At 39.6% G+C, this 17,816-nt stretch overlaps 1 protein-coding gene across 2 annotated transcripts in view; it reads right to left on the bottom strand.

Annotated features, from left to right (window-relative positions):
• The window catches only part of Zmpste24 (zinc metallopeptidase STE24), a 51,886-nt gene extending 38,381 nt beyond the window's left edge, over window positions 1–13,505 (bottom strand). The window contains exons 1-3 of one of the 2 annotated variants that reach the window (XM_005410552.2): window positions 13,198–13,503; window positions 11,057–11,203; window positions 1,667–1,753 (exon numbers count right to left, since the gene is read on the bottom strand). In XM_005410552.2, coding sequence (XP_005410609.1) covers window positions 1,667–1,753; window positions 11,057–11,203; window positions 13,198–13,320 — 357 coding nt within the window. In that variant the 5' untranslated portion in view covers window positions 13,321–13,503. Of the gene's footprint in view, window positions 1–1,666; window positions 1,754–11,056; window positions 11,204–13,197 lie in introns of both variants that reach the window. The other variant, XM_013507804.1, reaches the window with a different exon arrangement.
• Window positions 13,506–17,816: the final 4,311 nt, after the last annotated feature.

Raw genomic sequence — 17,816 nt, 5'->3', positions numbered from 1 at the left:
TTTTTTTTTTTTAACAAAGTATGCAATTTATTAAGAAATTAATGGACAAAATGGATAAAGCCTGTGTTGGCAGCAAGGACACAGGATTCCTAGATTCAGAGACAAGAGGAAGGGGCTTATATGCTATGCTAGACAAAGGTACGTATGTGGGCTTTGTCAAGAACTCTTAACACATCAGAGGTCAGTTAAGAAACACCCCAGGTACCATCAGTGCCTGACACCAGGTACTCAGCTGTCTTCAGGACTTTACCGGGTAGGGTTTGGAATGTAAGCCAGAATCATTTGCTGGGCAAGATGCTGGTTATCACCAAGATGCAAAGCTAAAAGATTCTAAGGTTTCTTCCCTTAAATACACTGATATAATTATTTACAGAGTTCACTCTTACATTGTTAGTAAAAGTAATGTAGGATGTGTTTATTCAATCAATAAAATATATAATGCCTACTTTGTGATGGGCATTGTTCTAGGCTCTTGTGATGTAGCAGTGAAAAAAATACATAATGCCTCTATTTCCTTAGAGCTTATATACCTGTCAGGGACAGCAGTTACAAAGTAAGCAAATAAAGAACTGATTTATAGATAGCTGAGCCTTTATCACAAAAGTTAATGTGATGTGCCTCACTAAAGTGACAGCCAGATGCTCCTTCAGATAGAGTAGTCAGGGAAGTTCTCTGTAAGGAAATGACATCTAAGATGAGAACTCAACAAGCAGCTAGCCATGATATACAAGAAACTGCCATAAATCATTTCTGAAACACAGCAGAGAATATGAGAGTAAACTGCCGTACCACATATGCAAGTCAGACCCTGGAGTATGTACAGATAGAGTACATAGGAAAAAGAGTTCTTGTAAGTCTGGCTGTTTTAGCAGAGGGCACACAGAAAAGGACCATGAATGAACTAAGTTCAAGTCCAGGAAGAAGGTAACAGACTTGTCAATTTCTAAGAAAAAATCAGGGAGCAATCTTGTAATATTCATTATAGATGTGGAATGTCAGGTTTTACACTTTTCCCAGTTACTGGAGATCCTGCAAGAGTAGATGGTTAACTAAAGTAGTACAATTCTGGGAGGTAGGGAGATAGTAGTACAATTCTCGGAGATTCTGGGAGGTAGGTTTTCTGTTTTTCTCTGAAGTAACTGCTAGATATGTGTGACACAGAGTATCTGTTTAGTGTGCATTCAACAAAATTTATGCTTTCCTTTTCATTGCATAGAGTTGCTCCTAAAAAAACAGTTATCTAACCAAAGACTATATTTCCCAGCTCCTTTTCATCTGGGCAAGACCAAATGATTGATCAATGAAATGCAAATGTGAAGGAGTGGTATCCCTTTGGAGCTAGAGAAGATAACAGAGTATACTTTTTCTACTGTTTCTGGGGCACTGGATAACAAGTCCATATAATGAAAAGAGATTGAGGCCCTGGGCTAACACATGGGACAAAGTCACCTGCTAACTGAAAATACACCAGACTATTATGTAATTGAGAAATCAACTCTTGTGATAAGTCACTGAAATTCTGGGACCACAGTAACTAGCATTATTCTAATACTGTGCAGAGAAGCAAGTCTAATGATGGTAGGAGCCAAAAAGATAACTTTAGTATGAAGGTTGCCAAAAAAACCCCCAAAAAACCCTGATAAATATATAGTATTGAATCACATACCTCATATTCTGGTCCAAAGCCAATATAACCACAGAATTGTCCAGAAAGTCTCCAGAGATAAGGGATTCCTCCAAAGAGAAGAATAAACTGTAAAACAAAGCACTCTTTAGTCACAGTTGGACAGTACTAGAAGAATACAAACCATTGAGGTATTAAATTTAGTCTCTCAAGACATTTTTATCTGTACATTATATATAGATGAATTGTATGGTATGTGATTTATAGCTTAATAAAAGCTGTTTTTTTTTTTAAAAAAATGAGGATTTTACTTACGAAAGGTAAATAAATCCATCTTACAGAAAAAGAGTAGAGAATAGAATAGTGGTCACTGGAGACTGGGAGGGTTGGGGGAAGAAATTAAAGGGATAGGTTAAATAATGGATATCTAAATAGAATTAGGAGGAATTAGTTGTATCCTATAGCAAAGTAGGGTAAATACATTATACAACAATTTATGATACAGTTAAAAATAACTGTGAAGAGTCCAAAGGTTCCTAATATATAAATGATAAATGTTAGCTGAGTATGGTGGTACACAGCTGTAATCCCAGCTGTTTGGGATGCTAAGGCAAGAGGTTTACAAGTTTGAAGGCCAGCTTGGGTGACTTCGCAAGACTGTCTCAAAATGAAAAATGAGGTGGCGGGGGTGGTGGTGTTGTAGCGCAGTACTTAGCAGTGCTTTTGCACGTATGTAAGTGGTGGAGTATCCCTTGACAGTGAGGCCCCCAGGCTGCCCGGCACTCCAGGTGATCGTAAAGACCTCATGAATTGCCACTGAACACAACTTAACCAAAACAGGAAGACAGCAGCAAACCCTTCAGGACAAAGTTTTCAAAACAAAACAGAGGTGCAATCTTGGCAAAACTGGACAAAGAAAAGCAAATTACTTGTGCAGAACCAATCTTCCACAAGTCATGCTTGAGCTAGCACTGCATGCTCCAGACCTTCTCTTAATAATGGCTCTGTGCTGAGCAGCAGCATGCTGTAGCCCAATAAAAGGCAGTTTTGCAGTACACGCATGTACAGTCATCTGGATCTTTATAACTCAAGACTACATTTGGGAACCTTACTCTCCTATTTCACTTTGCCTTGACCTGAATGAAGAAAATGTCTGTGATGCAACTGACTTAATAATTTCAAACACCAAAGCTACTCTTACTCACTGCTGAATAAACTGTGACTTACAGAATTCTGGTGAACTAACATATTTTTTGCTTCTTTCAAAAAGAGAAATATGTACATGAAATAAAAAAGAAGGGGAACCAGGATGATGATGAAAACTTTGGAAGCTGTATCATTTGAAGAATTGGTTATGATGTTCATAACTGTAACTGTTTTGTAATGCCATTTGATTTTTTGTTTGTTTGTTTGTTTTTGGATACGAGGTCTTGCTATGTAGTTTGAGCTGGCCTTGAACTCACTATGTAGCCCAGGTTGGCCTTGAACTCAGTCCTCCTGCCTCAGCCTCCCAAGTGCTATGATTATAGGTGTGTGCCACCACACCTAGCTGCCATTTGATTTTTAACTCTAAACTGGATAGTCACACGAAATGAGCCTCCAGACCCCACAAGTTTTACTGAATATCCTACATCCATAATGGACTTTCAAGAACTATTTATAGTAGTACTTAACTTTATTTGGTTTTGGGTTTTTTTGTTTTTTTTTTTTTTTTTTTGGTGTTTTGAGACAAGGTCTGGCTATGTAGTTCAGGCTGGCCTGGAACTCACTTTGGTTAGCCTGAAACTTGTAGCAATCCTACCTCAGCCTCCCATGTGCTGGGATTACAGGCATGCACTGCCACACCCAGTAACATTAAAGAAATGATATTTTTAAAAGATGTTAATCAACAGGCTTAAATAAGAAGTTAATATTTACAGTTTATAGAATTGATATGATACTATCTTTTGAGTTGAGAGTCAGTACATCATCCAGAAATATTCTTTGTGAATTCCTGCCTAGTTATCATTTTCAGTTTTAAAGGAAAACCCAAGATAAAACCAAGTTACTAACCAGTTTTAATATCTTTTATAAACAAATATCATTATAAATGATGTAACTAAATGCTATCAAAAACAGTAAGAAAAAAATGAAAAAGCTGGGCATGATGGCACGTGCATGGAATTCTAGCCCTCAGGAGATAGAGGCAGGAGGATCTCCGAGAGTTTGCCTGGACTAGATAATGAATTCAATGCCAGTCCAAACTGTATAGTGAGACCTTGTCTTAAAAAAAAAAAACCAAAACAAAAACTCAAATGAAAATGAAAAGAGCTACTGACATAGCTCAGTGATTGGGTGCCCCTAGGCTCAATCCCCCATATTACATTTAAAAAAAAAAAAAAAAAAAAAAGAGACCGAGAGAGGGGAAAAAAATATTCCTCAATGTTTGAGGAGGTAAAAATTCTATTTATTCTAATTTGATCATTAAACATTGCATACATATATCAAATTGTTGTGCTACAACTCCAAAATATGTGTAATATTATATACTACTTAAAATTTTTAAAAAATAGGAGGAGGAATGGAGAGAGATTAGTTAGCAACTACAAAGTTCTGATGTTCTTTTAGAGGATGACTAGAGTTAATAATAATGTATATTTCAAAATGGCTAGAATAGAGATTTCTGTGTGTCCTTATTACAAAAAAAGATAAATGTTTATAGTGATAGACATGCTAATTATACTGTTTTATTGTACAATGTATACATATATAAAAATATCATGTTGTACCCCAGAAATATGTAGAGCATTAAGTGTCAAAGTAAAATGTTTAAAGTAAATAAATGAAAACTTTTGGCCAAGAAAACATAATAAAAGCTTTATGAATCAGAAAATAACTTTAAAACATTTTGTGGGCCAAATCCCACAGCTAATGTATGAAAGAGACAGAATTTGAACCAGACTATGTGGCTCTGTAAGTCTCTTTTCCATGAAAGTAAATGGTCCTTTTCAGTCACAATAAAGTATTAGTTTTTTTTGTTCTTGTTTTTTTGTGTTTGCTTGCTTGCTTTTCTTTCTTCTTTCTTTTTTCAGACAGGGCCTCACTATGTTGCCCAGGGTGGTCTCAATTCCCTGGGCTCTAATGATCCTCCTATCTCAGCCTCCCAATTGCTGGCACTAATTAGGTGTGCACCACCATGCCCAGCCGAAGTATTAGTGTTGATACAGAAGTGCAGAGTCAGGTCCACTCACCAAATTGTAGAGCAGAATGAAATATCTGTGCCTTCTCCAGTTAGACAAAGGTGAATCCTGAGGTAGGAGTCAGGGTTTCATATGAGCAGGCCCTTTCCTCAGCACCACCCTTTATCTCGGGCAGATAAAGTGAACACAGACTTTCACCAAATCACTAGAACATGAGAAACCCAGGCGCTCAAAATATGAAAAGAACAAACACTTAAAAAGCTCTATTTGCAAGCTGGCACCATGATGCACACCTATAATCCTAACACTGTGGAAGGCTACAGAGGAGGATCATAAATTCAAGCCCAGCCTGAGCAACTTAATGAGACATCATCTCAAAATAAAGAAGGAAAATAAAAGAGAATGGAAGGGAAAACAAGGAAACAAAGCTTGTGTAAATGGGGAGGGAAAGAACGGCTAAATGGGAGGGGAATGGGAAAAAAAGAAGAATTAAGAAAAAAAGCTCAGTGGCACAAGTGCCTCCCTGGCAAATGAAAGGTCCTGAGTTCGATTCCTGACACCAAAAAAAACCCCACCCATCAATAAATAAATAATAAAAAAGTGCTAGGGATATAGCTCAGTGTGAAGGCCCTGAATGACAAAAAAAGAAAAGAAATTTTACTTCCAAGTAACCTACCTCACAAGGAAATACTAAGTTTGTGGGACTTATTTTGTCAAGAGGAATCAATTTCTTTTTTTTCAAGATAAGACCTTAGGAAAATAATGATCAACCACACTCCATGGTTAGAAACAGTAAATTTCTTTTTTCTTTTCTCTTTTTTTTTGGTACCAGGAATTGAATTCAGGGCCTTGCACTTGCCATGCAGGTGCAGCGCTGCTGAGGGACATCCCCAGCCCAAAAGCACTAAATTTCTATAGGTTCAGAAAAGATTTCTCATGTCTGAAGGGTTTGTTTTGTTTTGTTGTGTTGTGTTGGGAATCAAACTCAGAGCCTTGAATATGCTAAGGACATGTTCTACCACTGACCTACACCTCTGTCCCTGGTTTGAGGATTTTGGCACTATCATATTTCATGGGTAACCTTCCAAACTACTTTCCATCTTTATATTTGTACCTTTGAATAACAGTGATTTATGTACCTGAAGGACTGTACATAAATGACATCATACTGTATGTATCATCCCATGCTTTTACTTTTGAACTTTATTTTTTTAGATCCTTCCACAGTGATCTTTACTTAGTATTACTAGTTTATTCTCTGAAGTGTTTACACCAAATTACACTTTCATTAGTGGTACCTGAGTGTTCCTGTTTTTCTACAACCTCATCCTATACTTTATACTATCTATCTTTTAGATTTTTACCAATATTTTGGACTGGTTTAATACCAGAGGTTTTGAATATAGTTTCTGGACAGCAGCAGCGGCAACAGCAGGAATGTGTTAGATGTAAATTCTCGGGCCTGATCCAGATCTACTGAGTCAGACACTGGAAGTGGGGCCACACAGTCTCCTGGTGAATCCAATGGACATCAACATTTAAAAACCAGTGTTTAAATAAATTATTTCTCTAAAGGCTTCATTAACTCTATATCCACTTTAATACAGTTAACTCAGTCTAGGATGTAAGTAAACCTTGTTACCAAAGATATGCTTTTGTGCCACAATCTGGCCTATATTCCAGCTGTTGAGCTAACTGATCTGAGATGTCATTTCTTTCATTTCAATCCCAATACTAATAAATGTAGAATTAAAAATTTATAATGCCTTTGGTGAAAGGCTAAAAGTCCAGCTTTTAAATAAAGAGTAGTCTTAATATTTCAACTTTGAATGATTCATGAATGAGTTCAGAAGCTGCTATTTCAAACCTCATTTGTGGGGCTGGAGTGTTGCTCAGTGCTGTGCTCTTGCCTAGCACGTGAGTGTCATGGGTTCAATCCTCAGCACCAAACTAAATCAAACCATGTTTAGTTTCCTTTGGCGACTGAGAAACAAGGCATGGAGAACCATAAACTTTCTGTATGTTGAAACAAAAGCAATTCAGTGCTTTTACATATATTATTTCACTAGAGTCTTGAAAAGCAGGTAAGGTGGAGAGTATAACCCTCTCTATTTTATAGATGAGGCAACTAAAACTCAGAGAAACTAAAAGTAACTCATCCAAAGAAACCAGTGATTAAGTACATGCTGTGTGCTGAGTCCTGTAACTTGCATTATCTTTCCTACTTAGCCCTTTCTATTAGCCATACAAGATAAGACTTAATATCTATATATTTTTTCATTTTATTTTCTTTCTTTTTTTTAAGTATTAGAGATTGAACTCAAAGCCTCACATATGCTAGGCAAATACTCTATCACCGAGCTATTTCCTCAGCCCTTTTTTATTTTATTTTGAGAGTGCCTCAGTAAGTTACCCAAGTTGGCCTCAAACTTGAAATTCTTCTGGTTCAGCCTCCAGAATAGCTGTGGTTACACACTCACTCTAAAATGAAGCTGAAAAGAATGAAATTGGAAACCAGGTGTTTACAATTGGGAAACCAGATGTTTACAGTTGGGAGGTTGAAATGGGAAGATCCCCACAAATTTGAGGCCAGCCTGGATTATATATGAGACCCTGTCTCAAAACAAAGCAGAACAAAACAACAAGCAAAAAAAGGAAAACTGCTCATCCAGAAACACAGAAATTGGAGAAGCAACAAGCTGAACTTTCTATTCTAACTTTCTCCACCCTCTAGCCATTCAAGTTCTTGTGGGGTCTCACTCTGTTGCCTAGGCTCGTCTCAAACTTCTGGGCTCGAGGTCCTCTTGCCTCAGCTTCCCTCATAGCTGGGACTCCAGGCACACACCATAGTGCCTGGCCATCCCATTTATTGACTGGGTACCTTATTTATATCTGTGAAATATCAGGGAAAATTTGTCTCAGACAATGGACATTTTTCTCTCTGGTTCCTTTGTCACATTTATGTGAAAAAATGGCATTTATAATTGGTCATATAAGGGCTCTGCTTAGTTTACTTCAAGTTTACCTTAGTTTATCCATCAAGTAGATAGCACTACAGCAAAAAACAAAGACCAAAAGAAAACTCTAACTTAATCTCATGCAAGTCTTTGTGACCTAAACATACAAACCTATTAATTCTAACTAAGAAAAAAGAGAAATTAACTTGTTTTCAAACAGAACAGGGTTTTAAAGCAAAGTAAGATTTACTTCCTAGCCAATGACAAGTGCAGCTACTAACTGCAGTCTTTAGAGTTTCAAGAGTGGTTTCTTCAAGGGCTGGGGATTTAGCTCAGCCGCACAGCGCCTGCCCGGCAAGTGCAAGGTCGTGAGTTCAATCCCCCGTACCAGAAAAAAAAAAAATGAAAAAAAGAATGGTTTCTTCAGTGTAACTTTAAAAACTCAGAGGAGCAGTTTGAAGTCCTGTTCTACCACTTAATAGAGTATCACTTAGCCATTAAATGGGCAAGCCATGTAATTTTTCTTTGCTTTACTTCCTCATTCAAAGAAACAGAATAGTAAACCCTATCCTTTCTATTTCACTGTTGTAAACATCAAACAAAACAATAAATGTAAAAACTGTCTAAAGTGAAAATCATGATGACTATTACTGTTCCTAGCTTTAGTCCATGAGAACTACAAAGCGCATGGCAAAGCTCACACTTTATGCACATATTCTCCTTATTCTGTCATCTCTTAGAATGGCCATTCCCATGACCACTAACCACAATTAGCAGGCTCTTGCCTCCTTCCTAGAACTATATATTGCCAACACCATACAGACTGAAAATGCTATTTATTATGACCCTATAGGGGTAAGTCAAAGAACTCTAAAGAAGCAAATATCAGGCAGTATAGCTCGTGGTAGAACACATAGTTAGTATGCACAAGACCCTAGGTTCAAACCTCTGCACCACTATCAGGAGAGGAAGGGGAGTGGAGCAGAGGGGAGGGGAAGGAAGAAGAAGGGAGGGAAGCCAAACATAATCCACAATAATGTTCCTTCTCCTGGCTTGGTTGAAAAGAAAAGACTAGCCACTAGAAATAACTGTACTCCAAAAGCTAATGTAATTTTATTTTCTGTATCATATATTAAAAATACCAAGATTAGCTGGGTGTGGTGGTGTATACCTATAATCCTAATACTCTGGGAGACTGAGGCAGGAAGATCACAGATTCAAACCTAGTCTGGGCAATTTAGTGAGACCCTGTCTCAAAATAAAAAGCTAAAAAGGGCTGGGGATGTAGCTCAGTGTGAACATCCTGGGTTTCATCCTCAGTACTGCAATAAATAAATAAACATAAAAATATCAAGATTTAATTCTTCCAGAAGCTTTGACATTTTCCATTATCTTAAGAAAATAAGAATAATTTCTAATAACTTGGATCTTATTATCTATCTATTTATCTAACTATCTATCTATCTATCTTGGATACTGAAACCTAGGGCCTGTGGATATTCAGCAAGTACTCTACCAAGCTACATCCACAAACCTTTTATTTTGACACAGGGTCTCCTTAAGTTGCCCAGGCGGTCCTCCAATTTGCAACCCTTCTATCTCAGCCTCCTAAGTAGTGTTGTGTACACCACAACATCTGGCTTTTAATCATAGTAGTCTCAGTACTTTGTATTTGTCAAGGAAAATTTTGTGACTAATTAGGCAATTTTATCCTCATTTAACAAAGTTACATAGAGTTAGCCGCTTTCATTCATAAAGCAATCATACTGAGGAGCAAAGCAAAGGACTGATTTGCAGAGACAGATCTTTTGCAAACGGGAAGAGGACCAAGAGAGGGAAGAGAGGGGAAGGGGATATAAAAAGAATTAGGATGTGTTATGTACATGTACCAATGCCCCTCAATGATTATAATATACTGCAAACAAGCACTAATAAAAATTTTTAAAAAGAAACAATTAAATTAGCCAATCTCACGTCAGGTGTGGTGGTGCACGCCTGTAATTCCAGCACTCAGGAGGCTAAGGCAAGAGGATCATTGCAAGTTCGAGACCAGCTCTGCAAAGTGAGCTCAAGGCCAGCCTGAACTGCATAGTGTGACCCTGTCTCAAAAAGACAATAAATAAATAAATAAATAAAAATTAGCCAACCTCAATTACTTTTATAGATTTAGCAATCTTTGTCTTAGTGGAATTAGTAGATGTGAAAGAGTTCTGGAAGAATGATGAAAAATAGTATTAGCCCAAACTTGGAGCACTTATATTAGATGAAGCACCATTCTAAACCGGACCTCAAATAGTTTCTTGAAAGAGATGTCTCAGCTGGATCCTAATGGAACAGTAGAGATTAGCCAAACTCAGGTAAAAAGATGATGATGGAGGAGGAGAATGGCCCCTCAGGCAGAGAGATACCAGCATGAAAAAAGACCAAGTGATAAGGACTTCATCAACCAAGCCAAGAAATCTGCAGTTTACTCTGAGGAAAACAGCAAGCAACTGAAAGGGTTCATGTAGGAGAGTAACATGATATGTTACTGTGTTCCAGAAAGATTCCTTTAGCTGCAATGTGAAGGACATATTAGAAAGTCAAGGTAAGCTAGGCATGGTGGCACATGCCTGTAGTCCCAGCACTTGGGAAGCTGAGGCAAGAGGGTCACAAGAGTTTGAGGCCAGTCTGGGCCACATGGTGAGTTCAAGGCCAGCCTGAACTACCCAGGAAGACTCTGCCTCCACAAAAAAGGAAAGAAAAGAGAAGAAATTCAAGGTAAATGCAAGACCAAAAGGGGCTTTATAAAAATAAAACACAACATACAATTTTTTTGTTTTTTTTTTGTTTTTTGTAGGGGATGGGGTGATACTGGGGCCTGAATACTGAGCTACATTGCATCCCCACCCTGTTTTATTTTGTTTGTTTGTACATTTGTGTTTTGACAAAGGGTCTCACTAAGTTGCCCAGGCTGGCCTTGAATCTGTGGTCTTCCTGTCTCCGTCTCCCAAGTAGCTGGGATTACAGGTGTATTCCACTGTTCCTGATCATAGGCTCTCTTCACACCTGGCCAGAAGGTGACAGTTATCACATTCTACAAATTTCAACTGTTATGAAGCAGTTATGTTTCTGCCTCTTTTACTCCACTATTAACTCCACTATTTATCCATTATTAACAATAACAAAGGTTATGATAGCATTCTGGGACTTGTGAGCCAGCTACCCTTTTTGTGTCACAAAAATACAAAACTGAAAACACGTGTTGCAAAGTATGAATTTGAGAGATTATCTCTCCAAGAAAGTACATTACTTACAGTGCCTTCAACCTCTGAATAGAGTCCTGACCAGAAGCTGAAAGTACTTTTATCCAGCTGATAGAGTCGAGATTTCTCAAATGTTTCAGAATCCATAATCTGTTCTAACTCTGGCGGTACATGAGTTGTTGTTTTATATATCCTTCTCTGAAATATTTTGAAGAAAACATTTTAATGAAATATTATTTATTATAATAGAAATTTATGATCAAATACTAGATGACTTATGAAGCATTAACTTGTCACTTAAACCTGTAGAATGTTGCATACATACACAAATATTGCATTTGTCAAGTACAGTGACCATGGAAACAAATAATGCAGACAAGAGGATCTGAGGCCAACCATGAGTATTAACTGATATTGTGGTTAGTCACTGAGTGAGATTTGAGAAACAACAGAAACTATCCAGTCTCCAAGACCAACTTTCTCTTTACACCAATTCTAAAAGAAAATCTCAGCCCATGGGACATAACACCGGGAACAGATAACAAAAATAAGATAGACTACATGTTCTACAATGATTTTATAACAAATGCCTTCTCAATATATAAGGTATGATCAAAATGTATGGTCAGCTTAAATTTTTAATAATGTATTAAAAGACATTGCCATTAATTCTCCTCAAAATAGCCCCTCTCTTCAAACACACTTATCCCATCACTCTTGCCACTTTCTGAAACAGTTCTGGAATTTCTCTTTCATAAGTGTCATTACTTACGCCACCATGGCTGCCGTGATGTCCTAAACTGGTTCAAAGCATTTACTTTCATGGTCATTTTGACTTTGGGAAAGAGCCAGAAGTTGCAAGTGCCAAATCCAGTGAATAAGGTGGATGAGGACACACTGTAATGTTTTTATTTGACAGAAAATGCCATAAATGTATTGAATCAACTCAGGACATTAAAACAGTCATGAACAGACACAATCAAAAGAAAACTCCCCAAACCCCTTCAGAAAGTGGCAAGAATGATGGCGTAAGTATGTTTGAAGCAAGGAGAAGTGTTTTCAGGTGGATTAATGACAGTATGTCTTCTACTGTAACAATTTTATTTTTATTTAAATATTCACTGTAGTTTGTGATCTTACCTCATATTGTATCAGTAGAAACTGAAGGCATTAAAGATACTCAGTAAAAATACTACTGAACCCAGCACTTGGGAGGCTGAGGCAGAAGGACTGCTTTGAGTTGAAGGCCAGCCTGGGCTACAAAGTGAGGTCAAGGCCAGGCTGAACTGCATAGTGAAACCTGTCTCAAAAAAGCACCACCATCCCGCCGGCCCAAAGGAAAGACAGAAAACCAGCAGTGAAACTGCAATAAACTTCAATTAAACAATTAAACATAAATTAAACTTATTTAAATTTAGATCTCTATCAAGCTGTTAACTATGGTTATCCATCCGGCATTGTAAATAACTTTCACATTCTATTTCCCTTCAAAAAAAAAAATCCTGCGTGCTAGGAAAGCACTCCACTACCAAGCTACATCCCCAGCCCTTTTTATTTTCTGTTATGAGACAGGCTGTCATTAAGTTGGCCATGTTCTCCTCCAACTCCTTCCCCTGCCTCAGCCTCCCCAGTACTAAGGATTACAGCTGTGGGCCTCAGTGCCTAGCTATTTAAATTTTTTAAACAAAAATAATGAACACTTTTATGAAAGACAATAAAATGCTTAAGAATAAATATATGCACTTTGAGATTTAAAAAAAAAAATAGTGCAAGTCCTTGGAAGCACTGCAAAATCTTTAAAGAAAATGGTTTCCTGCCACGAAGAAGCTGTAATTCTAAAATTTAGCATCTTCCTTCGGAAGGCTTGTACCAAAGAGAAAGGCTAAGTCTGGACCCAAGGATCCTACAAAGCTGTGGCGGGGGACAATCTCGAGCTTGAGGAGGGGAACTTCCTTCCCTTTCTTCAGGCCTTAACAGGCTTGTGTCCCCAGACAACGTTCCGAAAACTTCCCTGCGGCACCAAGAACCCCTTGGAGCCACGGGCCGCCGCCGGGCCAAGCTAGGAGGCTGAGCAGAGGCCACCGGGTAGACACTGGTGCCGGGACCGGAGCAAACGTCCAGGGACTCAGGTCAAGGCCGGGCGAGGCGAGGGCTGACGGAGGGCTGGCTCCGCCGGACCGGCCGAGGCTCACCTGCCGCTGCGCCAGGAAGGTCTCCCAAAGATACACGGTCCAGGAGAAGAGCAACACCGCCCCGAAGATCCGCTTCTCCGCCGGCAACTCCCACACCGCGTCCCACGACGCCCAAGTCCCCATGACCACCCGCTTCCACCCGCTCCTCAGCGTGCACCGGCGCCACACCGACACCCGTCCCCCTCTAGGGTCCCGGCGGTGTCACAGCGATATCTGTCCCTTCCGAGTGCCTCTGCACGGACATCCGCCCTCATCCCACGTCCTCCCCGAGTGTCCGCCACAGGAGGGCCGGCCCCACCTTCCTCACTTCCGGCTCAGAAAGTGTTGGAGCCCAGGCGACAAGTTCCGGCCCCGGCGGGCGGTGTCGCGCCGACTTCCTTCCCCGCAAAGTGGCTTCTTTAACGTGGCGTTGCTACCTAGGCCTCCGCATTGTAACCTCCGAGCGGCAGTGACCTCCGGTCCCTGCGTTCGCGGGTAGTCCTGAGAGGGCTGCAGTGGCTGCTGTAGTTCCCCTGGCCGGAACCGACTGATAGGGGTTTAGCGGGAACTGACACAATGGGCGACCACACCCGCCCGCAGGTAGCTGGGAAGACAGAGTAACTGACTTCCCAGCCCCGCCAAATCGTGTCTCGACTGGAGAGCGCTGTTCAGACGATGTCAGGTGCATCCCTTGGATGTCTTAAGACCGAAGCGAGGCCAGGCACGATGGCGCACGCCTGTCATCCCAGCACCCGGGAGGCTGAGGCAGGTGACACTCTGCAAGTTCGAGGCCAGCCTAGTGAAACCCGGTCTCAAAAAACAAAAAAACAAAAACCGAAGTGAGGCGTTACAAATAGAGCACTTGGGGATGGATTGGGACGAGCTGAAAGTCACGGTAGAGTGGCTGTTTTCGTGTACAGGTCTCACCTCGTCCAGCCCAGGTATCACCAGAGGCGGCATTTTGCGAGCAGGGCAGGGATAGCATGCTTCCAGATTCCTGAAACGAGAGGTCCTTGTTTAATCTAGGAGACAAACTCCTATCTAGGCGCAGTGCCATTTCTATCCTGGAACTCAGGCGTGAAATTCCTGGGATGCTTGTTAACACATTTATTTCACTTGAAAAGCGAGGTCGGATTTTTTTTCTAACCAAAATAAATCTGATGTGGTTAATTGATTCAATAGCTTGGTGTTGCTAATATGAATAATTATTGTCTCTGACGAATTGAGCTCAATTTATAGCTGCAACTAAAACATTTAAAATTCAGTGATATGTGGGGCCTGGTGAAGCCGCCTGTAATCCCAGCACTCGGGAGACTGAGGCAGGCGGCTTGGAGAGTGCGAAGCCACCCTGGGCTGCATAGTGAGTTCAAGGCCAGCCTAAACTGCATAGCTAGACCCTGTCTCTTAAAAAAAAAGGGGGGGAAAAAGAAAAAGAAATAAAAATAAACCAGTGATATAATAATGCTAAAGATCTGTTAGAATTGATATCTCAGGTTTCTCAATACTGCTTAAATTACTCGGAGAGTAATAAGTATAATTAAGTCATTTAAGAAAATGAATACTTATAATAACAGGATAACAAATTTTTAAAAATCAAACATTTTCTAGCTCTTTTGTTTTCAAATAAATAATAGTGAACTCATTATTTAGTCAGCTGATGAACAAACAGTATGTGATTTTTGGACTACAATTTGGAGAGAAACCAAAGGATTGGTAGACATTACTAAAACTACTAGCATTCTCTCTACTTATTTAATATTTCTTAGTACTTACATAATGAAAACCAAAAAAGAAACAAAACCAAATTATGGCAAGGATGTAGATAAGATGGATCACTTGAAATATAAAATGATACCAGCATACTCTTGTACTCTTTGGAAGTTTCTTCTTTGTTATTCCAGTTTTTATTTATTTTTGTTCTGAGGTAGGGTTTCTCTATGCAGTCCAGACTGGCCTTGAACTCACTATGTATCCCACGCTGGTCATGAACTGTCAGTCCTTCTCCCCAAGCCTCCAGATGCTGGAATTATAGGGACCTGCCACCACACCTGGCTAGAAGTCTCTAATAAAACTAGACACACAGCTATCCTGTGACTCAGTGATTGATTCCTCCACATTTTTTCCAGAGTAATGAAAATCTCTATCACACAAAAACAGATACATAAATGTTCACGAAGTTTGACTTTTAATAATAAGTAAACACCATTGACATGTCTTCATGTGGGTGAGCAACTACATGAAGGGTGCATCATGTGGGTGCATCTGTGCAAAGCAAAATGACTCCATGATAACAAAAGGTACATGTGCGAAATGCAAAAGTTTTTTCATGACTGTTTTGGAAGTCATAAAAAAATCACAAAATATTACATATTTTGTGAACCTATTTATATAATATTTTGAGTATGACAATTTTCTCAAAATGGAGAATAAATTAGTGGTTGCAATGGAAGATAGTGGAGTGGGTGTTATGGACAGAAGGGCAGTGGGTGTGGTTAAACAGGAACACAAGATAATCTTGTGATAGAACTCTTCTGTATCTTCACTGTTTTATGAAAAGATAAAAATATACATGAAATAAAATTACATAGAAATAAACACCCATAAAACACACAAGTAAAACTGGTGAAACAAGAATAGGTTGGTAGATCAAATATACTATCCTGGTGATATTTTATATTTTTATGATTGCTTACATAGTTTTCTTACTATAGAGGAAAGTGATAAATAAGGAAAACCTTTATCAGAAAATATGAAAGCTCTTCTTTGTGCCTGTGTTTCTTCCCTCTGGTATATGCTGATCCCAGGGTTATTCAGGTCTGATTGCTCAGAATTTTGGTCGCAGATCACATGTCACCTCACTGTGGCCTTTCAGGTCAGCATACCTAGTGGTTTCCATCTCCCGCAGAGCACTCTGCTTTATTTAACTATAGCACCTGCTCTTCTCCTCCACCTTTGTTTCCATGCTCTTTTCCATCTCCTTCAGACTGTGAGCTTGTGGATGGCACAGACCAAGTGGTGATTTTCAGCACTGCAACCGGGTCCTGTACATATTTGTGCTTGAGGCAGAGTTACTGAATGAGAGCAACTCAAAGTCCCTTATATATTTCTCTTAGCAGCTCACAGTTTGCAGAAGCATATTAATAATATTATATGCAAATTAGACTGGTGGTTCTTCCCAGGAGCCAGATGTCGGTTAGGCAAAGTGAGCACCATCTGCCCTCTGGTGGTCGAGTGTAGTGCTGCAGCCCCGTGTTAAAAATAAATGACACAAAGCACATTCCTATTTGGGTGTCCTCAAATTAGTGGGTGTTTTGTGTCTCAGTATAACAGGTACTGCCAGGTACTGCCAAAGTGTAAACCTAAGTGACTGGAACTACCAGGAGGGCACATGATGAGGACACATAGGCAACAGGACAATGGAAAGACACTTAAATGCGCCATTGTCTCCATCTTAGACTCCACTGACCGTGGATGTTCAGTTCACTCCTGACGCTTCTTCACATCAAGGAATAATTTCAGCCCTGATCCAAATAGGATCCTAGGAATGAAGAAGTATCACTTTGTACCTAGTATCAGAAATGTAATCTCATGTTCTTCTTCAGCATGCATTACCTCAGGTCCTCGATCTTAAGACCACAGGCCCAGGTGCATTTATTTTGTTTTGACAGCAATATGAGTTGAACCTAGGGCCTTTGAACAGATAAATTCCTATCCTCTTTACACTTTTGAGACAGAGTCTCATGAAGTCACTAAATTGTCTATATTAGGCTAAAATTTATCATACTCCTGCCTCCTCCTCCCAGATTCTGGCATCACCAGGCTGTGTTTGAGGGTCCCTGCAGCTAAAATAGGGAACCTATTCCACCCTCGTGGAATTTTAAGGGTACACTTACAGAATAGCAGACTTTTAGGCATATTATAGCAAAAGTTTGAAACCAATTGATAGCCTGTGCCTATGCTTATGCTGCCTGTTACATAGAAAATCAGCTTTGATTGTCTACTTCTCTTTGATAATGCACTGGGCCAACCTGACTGTGTCCAGCTTGTTTTCCTTAGTTAGAAAAACGTATATTGTTTCCAACTTGCTTCAAGGACTTCGTGTCTGAGACAGACTGGCCCAGTCAAGGACCCATTTCACTCTACTCGCTCCACTCACACCCGTCTCCCCTCCTTCCCAGAACGTTAAACAATTCTTCTTAAGTAAACCTGCCTGACAATATATGACATAATTCTTGTACTCCTTGTAACCAATCACGTAATAACCTGTTATCAGCTTTGTACTTTCCACTCGCAAACCCTATTTAAACTGAACTCAAACCAGATTTGAGCCTCTGCGTTCCCCAGCCTGCTAGTGTAATAAAACTTGCCTTGTAACTTCTCGGTGCAGAGTCCTCCATCTGGTTTGATATTGGTTTTTCCGCAACAGAATAAGTATGCAGATTTCCTGACTCTTTCATGGAAGCAGACTTTTCAGGACACATCAGTAAGAGACATGAAGAGGATTTATTAGACAGATTTTAGGATGCACTCAAGAGTGGAATATGGTGCTCAGAGAAATGAGATATCTGATGTGCTGAAGCTGAGTGTGTCTAAAGGGGTGTCTTCAAGATGAGTAGCCTATGTGCATTATTGTGGTCTGT

This window comes from Chinchilla lanigera, unplaced genomic scaffold (genome assembly GCF_000276665.1).
Source record: "Chinchilla lanigera isolate Chin_1 unplaced genomic scaffold, ChiLan1.0 scaffold00136, whole genome shotgun sequence".
Classification (NCBI taxonomy): Eukaryota; Metazoa; Chordata; class Mammalia; order Rodentia; family Chinchillidae; genus Chinchilla; species Chinchilla lanigera.
Note: the sequence above shows the minus strand (reverse complement) of the source record. Positions and strands in the feature narration are given on the sequence as shown.